Consider the following 19,771-nt stretch of genomic DNA (forward strand, 5'->3'; position numbering starts at 1 on the left):
TTGATCAGCAGCCAACGGAGCTGCTGTAACAGAGAGGTTATGTGATCCCTGTAATCAGCCCCAGCCGGCAATCTGGCTCCTGCATTTTGAATCCGCTGAAGTTTCCTGACACTTTTCGTGGGCAGCCACCCATAGAGTGCATAACAATAATCCAGCTAGGATGTAATAAGGCATGTGCTGCTGTGGCCAGGTAGATCTCTCCAGGAATGGGGCCAGTTGGCATACTAGTTTTAACTGTGCAAAAGCACTCCTGGCTACTGTCAAAACCTGGGCATCTAGGCTTCAGCTGTGGCCAGGAGTGCCTTTGCGCAGTTAAAACCAGTAAACCAGTATGCCTTCTCCCTTTATCTGTAATGGGATTAGAGTGTCGTGGGCTGGCTCTGTCACTAGGGAGAAGGAAGTCGCCTCTGGAAGTAGATTCTGGATATCAACAAAGGGAAACCAATAGTTAGCAATAAATCTATCACTGTTGTTTTACTGCCTGGGAAATGGAGAGAGATGACTGGGATTTTCTGCCTTGAGCCAAAATATCTTTCCTATCTCGGGGTACAATGTACTTTATTTGGATTGTAAATGTGCTGGTTTTTGCCTTGCCTCAAATGTCAATATGTCTTGGGCCTGTCCTGAAATGTCTGATAACTTCAGTCTGGATCTAGATTAAGAGCCAGGCAAGTTGTGTGCATAGCTTCGAAGTCATAGAAGAAGTAGAAGATCTGATTTTCTTTACATAGAACTAAAGGTTTAGGAGGAGAACATATGTTGAAAAATGTATGCGGTTGCATGAAGAGGGCAACTATGTCTGTAGGCCATTCCCATAATTTTAAGCACTTGTCAAGAAAGATACTGCCTGTTTCCTCTGTCTATGTGCCATTCTTTCAAAACCTACTAAAGACAACTCCATTATAAAATTACCACAAATCTTGTCATGCGTATCACTTGTAAAAATGTAATCAAGAAACAAGGATTAAAACATACAAGAGATACTGGGAGATGATTTTTTAAAAACATACTATACATACTTTTCATAACAAATACTTCACATGACAAATCATGTGAAAGTCAGTGTCATAAAACATAATAGTCAATACATGTTTATTTTATTTATTTATTTATTTATTTATTTATTTATTTGACTTATATCCCGCCCATCTGATAAGTCTATATCACTCTGTTCCAATTCTTTCAAAACTGCCCTTTCCAAAAGCTCTCTTCAGGCACAAAATCAGAATCAGCTAAACTCACAGCATATGCTCAAAATTGTCACACACTTCCCAATGAAATTCAGCAGACTGAGCTCATCTTAAGGTGCTCAGGCTAAAACCCTCTGGTGACTCTTTTTTTTCAGAATTGGGATTTGTTTGTTGTAAACAAACAAACAAACAAAAACCCACCACAACCTTGCATACTTCTCCTTTAACACTAGATGTCAGTGGGTAGTACACCCTGTTTCTAGTTCCTAGGTACTACCTGCTAAAAATTTACTTACACCTTTTTAAACACATTTCATTGTCCTTGGGACCATCCTTTTCTTCCAAATATTCCTTTGTTAGCTGCTTTTACTTTCTTAATGCATAGGGATCTGATGGAAAAAGAAAGCCCATTCATATTAGGTACATGGAAAAAAGGCACAGAAAAACCAGCAGGCAACCAGGCTGGCTGAAAGTATTTCTCATTTCGGTCTGCTAGTCTCCATGTAGAATTCCAAATATACTGAACCAGAACTGGCCATGCCATTAGCAGTGTGAGGTGGCTGCCTCACAGAGGGCTGATCTGAGCCAAAATAATAAAAGCTAACGGTATTGTGGTCACTATATTTACTCCCACAGAGAGGCACTTCTGCCCTTTTCGGTTTCACATGTCCAACGATTGGCAGCCAGGTTTGATTTCGACTGGTGATGAGGTGTGTGGCAGTAAGATGTTTGATCCCACCTCAGATACAAAATGTCTTTGGCAGCTCTTTGCAGAATCACTGAAAACCACATTTGTTGTCCACATGAGAGAGAAATGCTTTCAGAAATGTCAGTACACATGGCCTTTCTTTCAGTTGGTCCTTTATTGTGCTGTATCAGCATTGGGGAAACTAAAGACCCAGAATTTCTCTCTTCTCAGAAAAAGACTAATTCCTCCGAGTTCGCCTCCACACATATATCCCGTTTCGCTTCACGGGTCGGTTCCTCAGGTAGATGCTGCTGAGCCGCTGACTCCTGAGGGCCTTGTACCGGATGGGAAAGAGGGCTCGGCTGATGACATTCAGGCGCTCATTCAGCTCTGCCAGCCTCTTCTTCATTGAATTTACTTGCTTCAGGAGATTATCAATTGCCTCAGAGACAGGCTGGAGGCTGCAGATAAAAAAATAAAAACACACACACACACACACACACACACACAAAGAGTAAACACTAGAGAATATATATAGGTCAGGGAATACAGTATTTACTTACACAAAGACTTCTTTCTTACCCTGCTGGTGCCTATAAAATAGATTCAGTTCCAAAATAACAATATAATGAGCATGAATAAATGCTGCAGGGAAAAAATTAGATAGAACCCACAAAGCAAGCACATCCCTGAATCAAATGGTGAAATGTTGCTCTTGTGGGTACTGTACTCCCCAGTTTAGGAAGTGTTCCTTCATATAGCCAGGCCACAGACAAGCATCTCTCTATCACATCCTTAAGCATGGGAGGAGGCAGTTCATACAGTAAAGACTGACAACTTGGGGTCCTATTGAAGGCATGAATCAGGGGGATGACCTGCCCCAGGCTTGCCATATAACCACACAAGATGTCTGTGGTTTCCAGGAAGGGCTTGAGCACCTCCACCAACTGGGAGAAGGCCAGCCAATCTGTGGCACTGATGCCTACATCTCTCCCCCCTGGGCAGAATGGGCATGGAGGACATGATGTCCTCCAAAACGGCCTTCTGCTCCATCAGGTGGGATGCCATGGTGTAGGTGGAGTTCCACCTGGTGGGCAGGTGTGCCAGGAGAACGTGGGTCTCCTGACCCAACTCCTCATGCCTCTCATGCAGCCGGCGGGCAGCTTTCAGGCTGTGGGAGAAGTGGCCCACCAGTTGGCGGCATTGCTCCAGGAGTGCCCACGTCTCCCAGGTGCTGCGTCCCACTTGGGCTTGACGTGGCTGCCCAGGCCGAGGGCATCACGTACCACAAAGTCTAATTTGTGTGCCATGCATACAATGCCCTTAAAGCTTCGTTCAATGCCATCAACATGTTCCGCCCAACATCTGTGACCATGTGGCCACGGGTCACCCCCCCCTCTAGTGCCCACTCTTGCAGTGCAGACAGGAACTCAGCAGTGATGTTCCTCCCAGTCGCCTGAACTTCTATGTTCTGCACCTATCTCTCCCTTAACACACTGCCCGCCTCCCTGCGCCTGCCTCTTTGCCCGCCCACCCACCTGCCCACCCACCTGCCTACCCTCCAGTCCTCCTGGAAAAAAAAAAGACCTGCCTACTCGCCTGCCGGCATGTAAAACTGCCCCTCAGTCAGAAATCCAGCTGCTGATTCCAGTCACCTCCTTGGGTCTAGTTCCAACCAAGTCGAGCCTGCCTGCCTGCCTGCCTGCTGGGTCATGTTGGCCCAGCGGGCCAAGCTTAGTCTTATCATCTTCTTTCTGCCAACTGGGTTGACCCCCAGCATGCCAAGTTTATATTAACAACTGCCTGCCTGCCTGCTGGGTCACATTGGCAGAGCCCAGTCAGCCCTCCTGGTGTGGGTTAAACAGATCAGCTCAGCAATCTGAAGCCAAGCAATTTGGTGATGGGGTGATGCGCAGACAAGTTGTGGGTGTGGCAGAGCCCAGTCAGCCCTCCTGGGACGGGTTAAACCAGACCAGCATGCCTGCCTCAGACATCACTCAGACATCTCATCAAGCTTGCACACCTGAATGTGCCAAGAGGGCCAGCCAGGCCTCTCGGCAGTTGGCGCACCCAAGGCCGGTCCCGGCATCCCAAACATGGCAAGACGGCCGGCCTGTCTAAGCGGCTCCCCCCCCAAACCTCCGAGGGCTATCTTTATCATATCTGGGCAGTCTCAGCAGCCAAGTTACAATCCCCAGCTTTCTAGTTATAAACAAGCATCTTTGTCATCCCATCGCATGGCTTCAGATTGCAGAACTGATCTGTTTCCGACAGCTCTGCGGCCCTGTGGATTAACCACTGTTAGTAGCACCGACCCTGTTCATTTGATGGTGCTGCTGGTGCTGTTGGAAGTTGCAATCTCACTTGCCTCCTGGGGGCAAAAACCTTTCCTTTGCAGGCAAATCTGATGTTGCTGAAGAAGACTAGAGTCTGTTCTGCTGCCTTTTTCTCAGTCCCTTGATGGTTTCCCAAAGCCTGCTTTCCAATTGCCCTCTTCCTCAGTGCCCGATGGGGCAACACACTCTACTTTCAATGCCTCCTACAATTCCTACCTCAAGGGCCTTCCCTTAAAATTGGATCTGCTGGACGAAGTTGCCTCATCAGGCCAAGGGCCTTCCAAATCGGGTCTTCTGGGTGAAGTAATCCCATTGGTCTAAGCTTGTTCCACCTCCTGCCTGCTTGCTGAGTTAAGTTGGCCCAGTGGGCCGAGTTTGTTTCAACTCCTGCCTCTCTGCGCTCCCTGCCTGCTGGGTCAAGTCACCCCATTGATCAAGTTGCCCCATCAACTTTGCCAGCAAATGTGATACGGCTGAAGACTCTGCTGCCTTGAGCTTCTTTCCAATTATTCATACCGGCCAGTTCAATCCAGCGTCCTAGCCTTCTGTACTGCCTTGGCAGGTAGGCAGAACCTGGAACAACCTGGATCTCCCACTTGAGAACCCCAGCGGCGCTGCGGATTAACTGTCATTAGTAGTACCTTGGACCCTTTTCTCCTGTTGGTGCTACTGATTCCCTGAGAGCCGGGCTCTGCCCCCCCACCAAGCCTGTCCGGGCGTCCCCCATACCAAGATGGACAACAACAACAGCACCTATAACAAGCCCAGTGGCTCAGCACTGCAGTTTAACCCACAGTGCCACTGTCTACCTTGCTGCCAACTTCCTCAATGCCCAATGGGTCCAATAGTCTATGTTACTGGCTACATGACAACTTTCTGAGTCCTGCAGCTCCTTCCATTTCCAAAAGGCCTGCAAGATCATTCCAACTTCCTCAGGCTTGATTCTCAAATGCTGCTTGCTGACTTCAGCGTCCTACCCTCCTCAGGCGTCTCCGTGCCAAGAGAGCCAATTTCAGTCCCACCTAAACTTGACCAATGTGCTCCCTCCTCCTGAGATGTGCTGTGTGTGACATGTCCCTCCCTATCTCCAGGATCAGTATCCGCTGATTCATTTATTCTGAAAAATCTCAGAAATGCATATTTATATGTATTTCATGATTCCAGCCTCCTTGGGCTTCATTCCAATTATTCATGCCTGTTCATTCTGGCCTTCTAGCCTTCTCTACTGCCCCAGAAGGCTGGCAGAAGCTGGGTGAGAAGCAAATTTGGTGTCTCTAGGTCATCGGAGGCCACATTTATAGCTGTTTAAAGATGAATATTTGTGTATTTGTATTTGTTGATCCGTTAACCTTGACAAAGAACGGATCAAAATGAATAGCAATTTTTAAAATTTGTCTCCATCTCTAATCCAAACCTTTTAGGGCTTTAAAGTTGAATACCACAAGTACTTCAAATTATTTCTGGAAGTGAATTCTTAATCAACACAGCCCTTGTAGAGCAGATGTAAAGTGATCCAGTAAATGAGGGCCCATGGCGTTTTCCCTAGCCTAAGGAAGATACAGTATTAGAAGGAAACCACGACAGTTGGCTGACATCCTTTCTCACTTAGCACAAAACCAGAGGCACTGTGCCACAGGTGTTAGAATGATAAACAATGTAGTTAGGGATTGCCTGTGGAAGGACAGTCCAGGTCTTTTACTGGACTTTGAGTAAACAGTGCCTGAAATCCTGTTGTTTACTGTAGTATGTCCCAACTCGAATAGGCCCATTGAATCAGTGGAGATTTAGTGAGTCAATTCTCCCCATATATTGTGTTGATTCAATGGATCTATTCTAGTTGTGATTTACTGTGTTAAGTAACATGATTTCAGTCATTGGTTTCTCCTGGGGAGCTGAACAACCTCCATCCCCTCCTGATCCTTTTGATCTGTGCCAACCATAGACACTTTTTGCTTCTCAGAATAAAACAATAGCACCTAGTGAGATGAAGGGTACGTCATGGGAGATTAAGTTGTAGGCTGCAAAATGGAGTTTAAATACATGATCAGTACAAATCTGAAATGCTAATACGCAAGTCTTGTACTTGTCTGCAAGGAAGTTCAACTGAAACACAAGCCCTCTTAACTGACAGTCAAAACTCTACAAAGAATAACTAGAATAACTAGAATAATTTATTTCTACATTTATTTATACATCCTATAATTATTTTTTTCAGTTTAGATAATTTTTAATTATTTCATAATCTGAATCATTTAATAGTCTGTGGCCAGATCCATTGGTGTGCAGGGTGCTTTAGCTGCCCAGAGTGGTGGAATAGACCAGATGGGTGGGATATAAATCAAACAAACAAACAAACAAACAAACAAACAAATGAATGAATTTATGTGGTGCTACATCCTGATGAGCGCACAGTCCCAAACTCAGCCCAATCTGCAAATTTTGGGGGTCATTAATTAAACTGCAAATTAATTTAGGGTAACTTAGGGTAATCAGATGACAAGAAAGTATTGAGTTTGATCACACTGGAAAGGGTTGCTTTGCTGGGAGCAGTCTCCCTTAAAAGTGACCCTTCTATCCGTAATAAATCCAGCCTTGCTCCCCCAAAAGTAGTCTTGGTGCTGGATGAAAAAAGTCCAGCTTGGGCATGGATCAGGGTCAGGCTGGTTCGTGATCTCACATGTGTCATACAATAATCAGGAAACAGCTTGTATTGGATTGATCTATTTGCTCGTCTGATTGCACTTTTAGTAAAGCGGCATTAGCAAATTAATTTGTTAGTTAATTTGCTGAGTAACTATTGAACTTGTTATTAACAGCACCTTAATTTGTTACTGCAGTTTTACTCCATAAACTGCAGAGGGAGAGGTGTTCACAAGAATCTGTGCCACATGTGCTAAACTGGCTTGGTTTGCCTTAGGTATTCTGCATCTTGAAGGTTCTTTTTCCTGCATCATCTCACGCAGCAAACTCCTGGCCCTGGGGAAGGAGATGGTTCCAGATACAAGAATGGTCGGGAAGTCACTCTAGGAATATACAGTAGGTAGAGGCACTGCATAGTCAGAGAAATGAGGCATTAATTGTCTCCAAAGCCGCATACTGATTATACAGGAACAGATCAAAGTGAGAGACTAGTAGGAAACATGAGTGTAGTTGAAGTGTGAGGTGACAAGGGCATGCACCGAAGTTTTTGCTGCAGAGACAGAAAGGAAGAGGGATATTTCAGCAAATAACAAAACAGATGAATGATATATGACTTAAGATTTTTGATTGTAAAAGAATGTGTCTGTTAATAAAGATGTTGAATCTCATGAAACAGCAAAAGAGCATCCTGACCTCTCCAAAAATTTCCCTCAGTTGTGACCAAAAATTCTATTTTTCATCATGGCAATGTTGCAATATAATTGTAAAATGACAGTCAAGCATTAGGCCTGGAGAACATCTAGCCCTCCAGGTGATGTTGGCCTGCTGTTTCTATCAGCAATTACAGAATAAAAAGTGTGGGTGGAAGCAAAGTGTACTGCTTATATACCACCCCATGGTGCTTAAAGCACTCTCTGGGTGGTTTACAGTTTAATTATGCAGGCTACACATTGCACCCACAGCAAGCTGGATACTCAATTTACCAAACTTGGAAGAACGGCAGGCTGAGTGAACCTCTATCTGGCTACCTGAGATTGAACCCAGGTCATGAGCAGAGTTTTGGCTGCAGTATTGCAGTTTAATCACTGCATCACAAGGCTCCTAGAATAGTCAGTGTGATGGAAAAGGGGAGTTGCAGACCAACAAGATGAAGGAGCAGAAGGTGCCCATCTCTGCCCTAAAGCAATACATTTCATTATAGCTTTATATGGTGAGAATTTTTGGCATATGGCGATTGCAAAGCATTTGTGATTGAGGCAGTTTCTAGCAAAGAACTTTGGCATTTTAGTCACACACAGAAAAGATTGCCTCAGCATTGAGACAAAGTATGCACAGTACTATCGTTTTGGCTGGTAGCCTTGTGATAACTTGAGCCTTATAAGTTACTGCTGCATTTTTAAAATTTTCTCCTGCCCTGACACTTTTTGGAGGAAAGAAAAAGAAAAAAATGCAGTGGTGAGGAAATGGTACCTCCACTGCTATAATTGCTGCCTGAAGTATCTGGCTTGTATCACTCCATTGCATTTGACCATTGGGAAGCTAAGAAGAATAGTGAACAGTTGTGTCTTGAATAGAGATGGGAGATTTGCATTTGTCTCCCAGGGGAGATGGATATGAGTATCACCACCACAGGTAGCCATTTGTTTGACACCCCCACCCCCACCCCAGAACTGACTGGTTCACTTACCTTGGTACATGCGCTCGTAATCTCAAGATTAGACCACTGTAATGCGCTCTATGTGGGGCTACCTTTGAGGCTGATGAGGAAACTCCAAGTGGAGCAGAATGCGGTGGCCAGACTCCTTAGTGGAGTGAGAAAATACCATCATATCTCTCCTACTCTGGCCGCACTGCATTGGCTGCCCATTCGGTTTCGCATCGACTTCAAAGTGTTGATGCTTACGTATAAAGCCCTAAACGGTTTAGGGCCTCGATAGTTGACGGAACGCCTACTCCCACCAAGATCTACCCGTATCACTCAATCGAGTCAGGAGGTGAGGCTGAGAAGCCTGATGCCGAGGGAGGCCCGGAAGGAAAAGACAAGAAACCGGGCCTTCTCGGCGGTGGCTCCTCGCCTCTGGAACAACCTTCCTCCAGCGATTCATGTGGCCCCATTGCTGGGTATTTTTAAGACCCAACTAAAAACTTGGATGTTTAAGCAGGCCTTCCCTCCACTTAATACTTAATTTTTTCTTCTTTATTTATCTCCTGTTGTCTTTTCCATCTTGAAGAATCTGCTTATTGATTTATAATTTCTTTTTTATCTTGGCATATTTATATGTCTATATGTTATATTTTTTATTTGTTTGGAAGCCGCCTAGAGTGGTCGTAATGACTAGATAGGCAGGGTATAAATTAATTAATTAAATAAATAAATAAATAAATAAATAAATGAATGAATGAATGAATGAATGAATGAATAAATAAATAAATAAATGAATAAATGAATAAATAAATACCGCTTGCAGTGCGGCATGTGTGGCCATCCTCATTCATGCCACACCAATCGCAGAAGTAGCCCGGCTGGGGCTTCCTCACCTCCCTCCACTCAGCAGCTGAGTGGGGAGCCTCGTCAGCCCTCCTCCTCACCAGAGTGGTCAGCAACAGAGGGAGGTGGGGAAGCCCTGGTCAGGCTATTTCTGCAATTGGTGTGACACGAACAAGGACTGTCATGCATGCTGTGCTGCAAGTGGTAAGTGGACCAGCCAGTTCTGGAAGAGAGAGTCAAATGGGCCAGCCGGCTTACCTCTGGTGGAGATATTTACAATTATCCCATTTAAACCATGCTTAGAAGAGGCTTTTTAGTAACAAGGTTCAGCATGACAGTATACGGGAAACAGTTGTTTTGATCCTAGTGTGATGGAAGGTGTGGTATCTAAACAAAAAACTATGAAAATCTTATAGGATTTTGTCATGCTTCAGCTATTGCATAGAAGGTAGCTATCACACTATGGCTGATTGCTGGTGGTAAGTAAATGATGGTTTTTGTAGTGTCAGGTGTCCTGCTAAGGGATGCTAGCATGGCCCAAGTCCCTTTTGTTCTTCTGCTGTTTATCAAAGACCCTTGTCTTTTTTCTTTTTCTTTTTAAAGCCCTTGATATTTAAGCTAGTTTATTGTTGAAAGGTGCTCTGTTTGCTTTTACTTATGTGTTTTTAATTCTGCTTTTAACGTATTTTGGTATTTTAATCCTTTGATTTTATTTCATTGTTATTGGTGCTAACCATCTGAGCATTGTTACATTTTTTTGGCAAAAGATGGAATATAAATGGAAAACAAACAAATGTAGAGGTTTAAGGTCTGTCTGGTTGGAGATGTTTGAGCTGGTATTTTTTCTAAAAGGCAGGATAGGAATTAAAATAAATAAACATATAAAAATGCTCTTGGTGAAATATGAGAAGTCTTTCCTTTCCTTTCCTTTCCTTTCCTTTCCTTTCCTTTCCTTTCCTTTCCTTTCCTTTCCTTCCCCCCCTCCCTTCCTTCCTTCCTTCCCTCCCTCCCTCCCTTTAATAGAAAATTCTTCTGTATATTTGAATTCATTTATTATTGAGATAAGGTTACTATGACATGATTTTAGCTCCAGTTTTTACATGGCAAATATTTTGTAAGATTTAGTATAGCTTTGGCAATGAGTTACAGTTTAAACAATCTGACTAACCTCATGTAGCAATGCATAAAAACCATACCTACATTATGTTGTTAAAAATCTCTGGCTTCAGGGATGTGGTAAAACACTACTCTGAAAACTGGAGGGTGCCTTGAGAAGACCCAAGGAATTTCTGCAGAAATGTGTACAGACTTCATGTACATCTTTACCCAGAAATAAGGTGCACTGATTGCTGTGAGACTAAAATATACCCAGGTACGGATATACATCACATACTCTTTGATTAGATATGCAAATTTTAGTTGTGACTTACTATGATTATCTCGCTCCAGAGGGAGTAGATGAAGCACCCTTTGTCCTTGGACCATGCTGAAAACATTTCTGCTCTAACAGAAACAATGCTATACTTTGTAATCGTAGGAAGACATTATGGTAGGCATTTATGATATATTTAGCATGTGAACAGCCATTTAGAGACACCTGTATGCTTAACTAGCAGTTATGCTCAGTTTTGCTCTTACTCTGAGAGTGTATTTTTCACATGGGAGTATTTCATATTCTGCACTGTAAATGTTTCAAAATATAAACAAACAGAAAACACGCTGATATTTTCCCATTCACATCCCCCTTCTGTGAAATATAGGTTAATTTCACTATGCATGCTGTACATATTTTCCGAGAGGTAGCCCTGTTTGTTTAAGCAACGAGAAAAATGAAGAAAACACCTTATGGCCCCTTTGAGACTACCCCATTTATTTCAGGGCAGATTTTCATGGATTGTGGTGCACAAAAGCTCATGCCGAAATCAAGTTGTGAGTCCCAAAAGGGCCACAACACTTTTTGTTTTGTTGTAAATGGGATGGATTTTTAAGGCCAATTCTTAAGGGGCATCTTGGATCTCTTCCCATTCCATACAGGCAGAAGGGAGTAGTGGCTCCAACTAGACACAAGATCATCAATTAGTCTTGCAGGGAAGTCAAGTATCCTCATGAATAGGCATCCTTATATGTGGTCTTCATGACAGTAAGTCTCTGCTCACAGAGAGACCTAAAGCTAAACACCCCATTCCTTTGCCTTTGGTGGATTCCTGGAACTAGTAACAGATAAGCTTCCGGTTTACTAATGCTCCCTGCCAAGAACAAACTGTCTAAATGTGCTTGGACCTGTGACAATGAAACCGTTATTCTGGATTGGTGTTTATTACTATGCACTGAGTGACCCCAGACTGCATTTTGTTTTGTCTTATGTTTTTCCTCACTGGATACTTGTCTGCCTCTGTTGGCTGCAAATTTTGGATTGCTGATCTCGGCTTTGGCAGCTCCCATTTTGGAACTGCTGGTGACATGACCTTGCTTTTTGGTGCCCTCTTACTCTGCTCTAGCTTGCCTTTCTCAGTAGTAGAGCCCTGTGGCACAGTGGTTAAACTGCAGTACCGCAGCCAAAAACTCTGCTCAGGACCTGGATTTAATCCCAGATAGCTGGCTCAAGGTTGACTCAGTCTTTCATCCTTCCTGGGTTAGTAAATTTACCCAGCTCACCGGGGGGGGGGGGGATGTGTAGCTTCCATAATTAAATTGTAAACTACCCAGAGAGTGCTTTAAATGCTATGGGGTGGTATATAAGCAGCACACTTTGATTTGCTTTGTTTTGAATTGGCACTAAGTAACATGTTGTGTGCACAACTTGATGGAAATTGTTCTGAGCTCACTGGAAGAAAGGTGGCCTATAAATGGGACAAATAAATAAAAATATGCAATCATTTAGAAACAGAGCATTCCCTTTTGGCCACCTCTCTCTCTCTCACTCTCTCTCTAAAGAATCTCAGGGTGTCAGACTAGAAGACTCCAAAACTGTCTATAAACAGTTCATTCGTAATACCCAGAGTATTCTAAGGGAATAGCCAGTCCCTAAAGGAACTGCCTATTGAGGCATGGGTGGGATTCAGGGTGTGTGTGTGTGTGTGTGTGTGTTGTGTGGCTAGAACCTGCAAAATATGACTACCAGACTGGGTAAAGCTGTAGAGAACTAGGATCTTATGCAGATAGATCTTTATCACTTATTAGTTAAATTAAAGTAATTGAATGAAAGCCAATTTAGATCTGAACCAGTTCATGCTTAGTAAATTTCACTGAGCTGAGAGAGAGCTGCTTCTTAGTAACTACAGAGACGCACCATCCTAGGCATGTCTACTCAAAAGTAAAACTTATTGGGATAATTTCTGCTTTCAGAGTATAGAGATGCAGACAAGATTTAAATCCATATCATCTGGGTTGATGGCATTTTGGAATAGACTTCGGGCTAGAGCTTGAAAGAGGTACCTTTCTACATATCAACTCCCAGATTCCCCCAGACAGCTTGGCTGCATAGTCTGTAGTCCAAAATTTATAACTTTTCCAACCTCTGCCTTCAGTCTAGACTGTACTTGAATCCTGTTGAACTCAATGGGATGAGTTAGCCATGATTAAATTAAAGATGCACAGTATGGGGAGAAAATGGATACAGAGTAATTAATCTCCCTTTCTCATTGTGATATAGCCCAACATCATCCAATGAAACCAAGTGGTGGGAGATTCAGGACAGAGAACATAAAGTACAGTACTTATTTGCCTAATATGTAGTTAACCTGTGGAATTCACAGATTGTTGATGATTTAAATAAGCTTCAGAAGTGCTGGTAATGTTGGGATCTTGTGATGCCATCCAGTGTGTCAGCTGCAGTGGATGCCAGTCTATTTTTTTAATTGCAATTGAAGATATTGGTTGTTGTGGCCCTTACAGCCTCAAGAGGCTTGGGACCAGGCTGCTCTCCAGACGATCAATTACATTTGCCACAAAAAAGCAAAGAGGCAAAAGGGCTAGTGCTACTTGTACTCTTACCTTGAAAGTTCTGGCAGTAGAACGTTAGGATGACTCAACAAGGAATGCTTCGTCTGCCAAAAGATGCTATTCGCCCATTTCTCCAGCACGCGTGTGATACTCTTTATCCCTTGAATGTTGACTTTATCTGCTGAAATATCAACAATGACAGGGCAATGAGTGTGGGAAAAGAAACATTCAAAGACAGAAAGCAACTTTAACCCCATTGTCTGTCATTATTACACTTCCATTTTTATGGATTAAAGTATATCATATTTACTGTCCTAACAACACAGAATTAATGACAGGAAGAGAAAATTGTGTATATTCCTTTTTCTGAGAAGAATAGCGTTTGGTTTTTGAAACCTCCTAGCCGTTATGAAAATATAAAGGGTTGCTTCCATCCCCTACTGTTTTCTTGAGCTGCATTTGGTGGGAATGAGGGAGAAAGAGAATCATGTTCCAGAACCAGCTTTATGCGGGCTGGGAAACCCTTTGCCTAGGAAGGTTAGGCTTGTCCTCTAACTCATAACGTTTGCAGCCCAATAGTCCTCCATTTAGACCAGTGGTTCCCAATCTTGGCTCCACAGATGTTCTTGGGATTAAAACGTGCAGAAGCCTTCACCAGTTGCTGTGCTGGCCAGGATTTCTGGGAGTGTCAGTCCAGGAACATCTGGGGACCCAAGGCTAGGAACCACTGATTTAGACAGACATTTGGCAAAGAAAATTCATTTTTATTCTTCTGGAAATGTTGCTCTTGCTTCTGGTTACATTGTCTTATTAATGTTTCTGCTGTTTTGTTGTGTTTTAAATCTTGTGTTCATTGATTTCTATCCTTACACTTGAGTCCTACCCTCACCTCATTAACTGTTTATTGATATTTTTTGTACTCAATGGTGTTTATTAGTCGCCTAGGCTATGTATGATTCATGACTGGATGGACCATAAATGTTTATAATGAATAAAAAATGATTTGTGAGGTGAGGCGAAGTTTGGCACAAGCAGCGTTATCAGAAGCAGGGCCTACAGGAATATGCTCTAATTCTTGGGCTTGCCCAGAGAAATTTTTTTTAAAAAAAGCTGAACACCAGGATATCATCTTTTATGTTATGGTACTTATTCCGGTATTCTCAGCAGTCTTATCTCATCCCCCACATAACGGCTGTGGAGGACAGCTGCAGCAACAAGATATGTTTGTTGCCAAGACAGCTCTACTTGGGGTGCTTTTGCAAAAGGCAGTGGAGATGTCTATGCTTCTTTTCTGTAGCAGAAGTTGGAGTCTGTTGGGGGGACAGGATGAAAGGCAGAATACTGTTTGCCACTGTCTTAAAAGGGCTACGTGAGCATTGTGTGCTGGAATGGCCAGGGATAGGGAGAATTGGGAGTTGTCTTAACCTCTAACATGTAGGGGGTGTCTTTTTTCTTCCAGATGTTTTGGTTTTCAACTTGTGGAAACCCCAGGTAGCATGGTCAATAGTGAGTTGTCTAAAATATCTAGAGGGACAAACATTCCCTGTCCCTTCTCTTAACAGTAAAAGAAAAAAAAAAGAAACAGATGTTTACTCAGGAGTAAATTCACTGTGTTCAATAGGGCTTAAACAGGTATTCAGCAGTAGACTAAAAACTGGATCAATTATATTTTCCTAACAACTGAAATGGGGAAACAACTGCAACAAATTGCATTGTAAAAGCTTGGGGAAGCTTTGTTAAGAAAACGTCCTCTCCTCAAATCCCCCTACCAGGATAGGTCAGTGTCTATACTGGTAGGGGGAATTCGGGAGATGTGGGTTCAAAACAGTGGCCTTTTCAAACTGTTATATTTGTGTTGTACAAAATTCATTTGACAGAGAAGGGCATGTTTTTTTAAAACCTGGATTTCAAGAACAAAATAAAGCATACAGAATATGTATCAGTACAGAAAAAAATATTGGCATGTATATTGTTATGTCTTTCCATTTCTAAACTGCAATAAGATATTACAGAAATGGCACCATGGAATTCCATTTCTTTTGGAAGATAAAGCATTGCAGACTTCAAAGTATGTTATGCATTCAGAGTCAAAGTACTTTATGCCTTTTTATGACTCTGCACTGAGGAGTGGTACTGGTAAAATAATAATATTAATAATATAATAATAATAATAACAAGAACAACAACAACAGCAGCAGCAGTAATTTCTGGGCGTGTCCTGAGACTGTGCAGCTTGCCCATGGTTATACAAGCTGGTTCTACTCCCAGGCAGGGCAGTGGGGAATCAAACCCCCCAATCTGTGGCTCCACAGCCAGATACCAGATACCTAAACCACTGAGTTATCCACTCTTTAAATATCTCAAAAACTCTATTAGGACTGCTATAAGTTGGAATCTACTTGATGGCACCTAACACTTGTAAACCACCCTGACTAGTGTGTGCAACACACACATACATACATACATACACACACACACACACAAACTGATGCCAATGTGACTCCCTGTGGCAAAGAAAAAAAAAGAACAACCACAATATCGGAAGAAGGTAAAGAAGATACTACTAATATACTTGTTGTTTCAACTTATATACTTCCCCATAGTGCCTAGACCAGTATGAAGATTTGCTGCTGCCCCTTGTGTTCAACTGCCTGAGATCAGCTTGTTTAGTGGACTCCTCAAGGCAGAAGAATACACAGGTGGCAAGAATACACAGAGGAATTGTACCAGAAATATCTGGATGTCCTGGGCAAGCCCGATAGTGTGGTTGCTGACCTTGAGCCAGACATCTTGGAGAATGAGGTCAAGTGCACCTTCGAAAGCTTGTCTAACAACAAGACCAGTGGAGTTGATGGCATTCCAGTTGAACTATTTAAAATCTTAAAGGATGACGCTGTTAAGGTGCTACACTCAATATGCCAGCAAGTTTGGAAAACTCAGCAGTGGCCAAAGGACTGCAAAAGATCAGTCTACATCCCAATCCCAAAGAAGGGCAGTGCCAAAGAATGCTCCAACTCCCGTAGAATTGCACTCATTTCACACACTAGCAAGGTTATGCTCAAAATCCTACAAGGCAGGCTTCAACAAAATGTGGACTGAGAACTCCCAGAAGTACAAGCTGGATTTCGAAGGGGCAGAGGAACTAGAGACCAAATTGTGCTGGATTATGGAGAAAGCCAGAGAGTTCCAGAAAAACATCTACAGTACTTCTGCTTCATTGACTACACAAAAGCCGTTGACTGTGTGGACCACAGCAAACTATGGCAAATTCTTAAAGAAATGGGAGTGCCTGATGACCATATCTGTCTCCTGAGAAATCTATATGTCGGACAGGAAGCAACAGTTAGAACAGTTATAAACATTGGGAAAGGAGTATGACAAGGCTGTATATTGTCCCCCTGCTTATTTGACTTATATGCAGAATACATCATGTGGAAGGCTGGACTGGATGAAACCCAATCTAGAATTAAGTTTGCCGGAAGAAATATCAACAACCTCAGATATGCAGATGATACCACTCTGATGGCAGAAAGTGAGGAGCAATTAGGGAACCTTTTAATCAGGGTGAAAGAGGAGAGCGCAAAACATGGTCTGAAACTTAACATCAAGAAAACAAAGATCATGGCCACTGGTCCCATCACCTCCTGGCAAATAGAAGGGGAAGATATGGAGGCAGTGACAGATTTTACTTTCTTGGGCTCCATGATCACTGCAGATGGAGACAGCAGCCCCGAAATTAAAAGACGCCTGCTTCTTGGGAGGAAAGCGATGACAAACCTAGACAGCATCTTAAAAAGCAGAGATATCACATTGCCAACAAAAGTCCGAATAGTCAAAGCTATGGTTTTTCCTGTAGTGATGTATGGAAGTGAGAGCTGGACCATAAAGAAAGCTGACCACCAAAGAATTGATGCCTTTGAATTGTGGTGCTGGAGGAGACTCTTGAGAGTCCCCTGGACGGACTGCAAAGAAAACAAATTTATCCATTCTTAAGGAAATCAACTCTGAATGCTTACTGGAAGGGCAGGTCCTGAAGCTGAGGCTCCAATACTTTGGCCATCTCATGAGAAGACTCCCTGGAAAAGACCTTGATGTTGGGAAAGTGTGAAGGCAAGAGGAGAAGGGGATGACAGAGGACGGGATAGCTGGACAGTGTCATCGAAGCTACCAACATGAATTTGATCAAACTCTGGGAGGCAGTGGAAGACAGGAGGGCTTGCCATGTTCTGGTCCATGGGGTCAGAAAGAGTCAAACATGCCTTAACAACTAAATAACAGCAAGGAAGAAGATGTGTTCACAGCTCACTTCATCTAGACTAGAGCAACAGTCAGCAACCTGGGGCTGTTCAGGTGATTTGGATTCTATCAAGCCCAATCAGCATGGTCAAAGGGCACAGGTTATGGAACTTCTAGTCCAAAAAATCTGAATAGCAACAGGTTTAGACTTTCTATCTCTCCCCCCCCCACCTCTGTCTTCCTACTCATTCCAGCTCCAAAAGCATTTTTTCTTTTCTCACATTTACATCATGCTATGATCATTCCTGCAGGAAACAGCCATAACCGGTAAGTTTGAAAGTAATAATAATCAAACCTTTGACATCCATCCAGTGACACTGCAGACAAAATAACAGTGATACTCGTAGACCCATTCATAGTCACATGTTTAGCATCACATCAATTTTAACTAAAGCTGTCTATTACATATTACATACTTGTGTAGTCCTCAGTAGAGGAAGTGAACATATTAAATGCAATGGCTTTCATTATGTTTATAGATACAGAGTCTGTTTCTACAGATTGCATTGCATAATCTAACTTCACGTATTGCAGAACTCAGAAGTATTGGATTCAGTCAATTCTTTATCAGAAAGAAACATCCTTATTTGTTTTAGTAAGGGAGGGAGGCTTTGTAGGACTGTAAACATACTACCAGCAACACCCCTCTGTCTTGCTTTGCTGGAATTTCTTACCTCCTTCTCGGTAGTTCCATTCCTGAATCTGATTCTGAAGTTCTTTCTGACAGAGGCCAACGGGCAGGAGACAGATGTAGAGGAGAAGTGGGAAAGTGCCCACAATCAACATTTTGACAGCTTTCATTTTCTTGCTGGAAGGACAGGTCAATTTTGAAAAAGAAAATCTGAGTGTAACTGATTATCAGAAATAATTCAATAGGCTAAAATAATACCACGTAACAGCTTGCACATGACTGTAGTACTTCATACAGCAGGTGAAGAAGTGCATATTTCCTCCACATATACTTCTTGCTGGTAGAAAAGCAGCAGTTCTAGGACTAGCTCAGTCAGTCAGTCAACTTAGATACTGCCCAATAATGCAATACACACTCCCTGGCAATACGCTCACTCACTCAAACAAAAAAACATTAATTATAACACATCATCAGCAATGAACAATAAACAATAAAGGAATCATGACTCACCAAAACTAACTAAAGTAAACAAATTTAAAACGCAGTTGGACATTGAGTAGTACACATTAATAAAAGTGAACTGAGCACTGAAACAAACAGAGCCAGTGGATATAAGCAAGGATTGGAGATTTGTGTTCATAACTGTTAGTACCTGTTGTTGCGTCCACCCTCGTACCCCTTGCTTGACCATCAAGCCTCAGAGCACACAAAGGCAAACACTCCCCTCTTTTTCACTGCTGCCACCAGGTGATCACTAAATCACCATTGCTTCAGAAAGATTCAGTTCCACACTTCAAGGTCTTTTAAATAGAACTTGTTTATTGATTACAGAAATTGAAATACACTCCTAACTCTAATCACACCTCAGAATTCCCCAAACTCCACACTCTGTCTCCTTCTCCTTTCTCTCACTCCGACTCCTACTGACTCTGTTACTCTTATTGACTCGTGCTGACTGACTCTGACTCTCTGACTTCGCCTCTTATAGCATCTCTCTCAGTAATGCCTCTCAGCAACATGAATATGCATGAACATAACAAAATATGAACCATTTACCTAATAAATGGGGAACACTACACCTGTAATCAGTTTAACTATTGCATTTTGGACCTGTTGTAATTTCTGCACTAGTTTCAAGGGCATCCCCATGTACAGAACATTACAATAGGCTATTTTAGAGATTACCAAAGCATGAACCACTGTTGCTAGGCATTTCCATTCCATTGCATTGCATTCTGTGATTGCACAGGTGGGAAATCAAATGGAGCTGATAAAAGGCACTTTCGGCCATGGCAGATATCTGTATCTCCATAGAGATGGCCAAGTCCAAGAGTACACCTGGACTCTGAACCCAATCTTTCAGGGTGAGTGTAACCCTGTGAAGATAAGGTAGTTGTCCCTCTAACTGGTCAGGTGAACCTCCCAAAAGTAGGATCTCTATCTTATCTGAATTCCATTTCAGTTTCTTGTCCTTTGTCCAATCCATTATTGCAGCCAGACAGCACTCCAGGATCTGCAGTGCATTACTTGGAGATGAAGAGTGAGAGACAGATCTGTGTG

At 42.7% G+C, this 19,771-nt stretch overlaps 1 protein-coding gene across 4 annotated transcripts in view; it reads right to left on the reverse strand.

The window, feature by feature from the left end:
• Window positions 1-2,034: 2,034 nt before the first annotated feature.
• LOC140707338 (uncharacterized) overlaps window positions 2,035-19,771 on the reverse strand; it is a 34,936-nt gene continuing 17,199 nt past the window's right edge. For 3 of the 4 annotated variants that reach the window (XM_073000198.2, XM_073000196.2, XM_073000199.2), the window contains exons 2-4: window positions 18,255-18,388; window positions 13,336-13,465; window positions 2,035-2,339 (exon numbers count right to left, since the gene is read on the reverse strand). In XM_073000198.2, coding sequence (XP_072856299.2) covers window positions 2,117-2,339; window positions 13,336-13,465; window positions 18,255-18,381 — 480 coding nt within the window. In that variant the 5' untranslated portion in view covers window positions 18,382-18,388 and the 3' untranslated portion in view covers window positions 2,035-2,116. Of the gene's footprint in view, window positions 2,340-6,374; window positions 7,405-13,335; window positions 13,466-18,254; window positions 18,389-19,771 lie in introns of those variants that run through there. The other variant, XR_013536667.1, reaches the window with a different exon arrangement.

This window comes from Pogona vitticeps, chromosome 5, assembly GCF_051106095.1.
Source record: "Pogona vitticeps strain Pit_001003342236 chromosome 5, PviZW2.1, whole genome shotgun sequence".
NCBI classification, from domain to species: domain Eukaryota; kingdom Metazoa; phylum Chordata; class Lepidosauria; order Squamata; family Agamidae; genus Pogona; species Pogona vitticeps.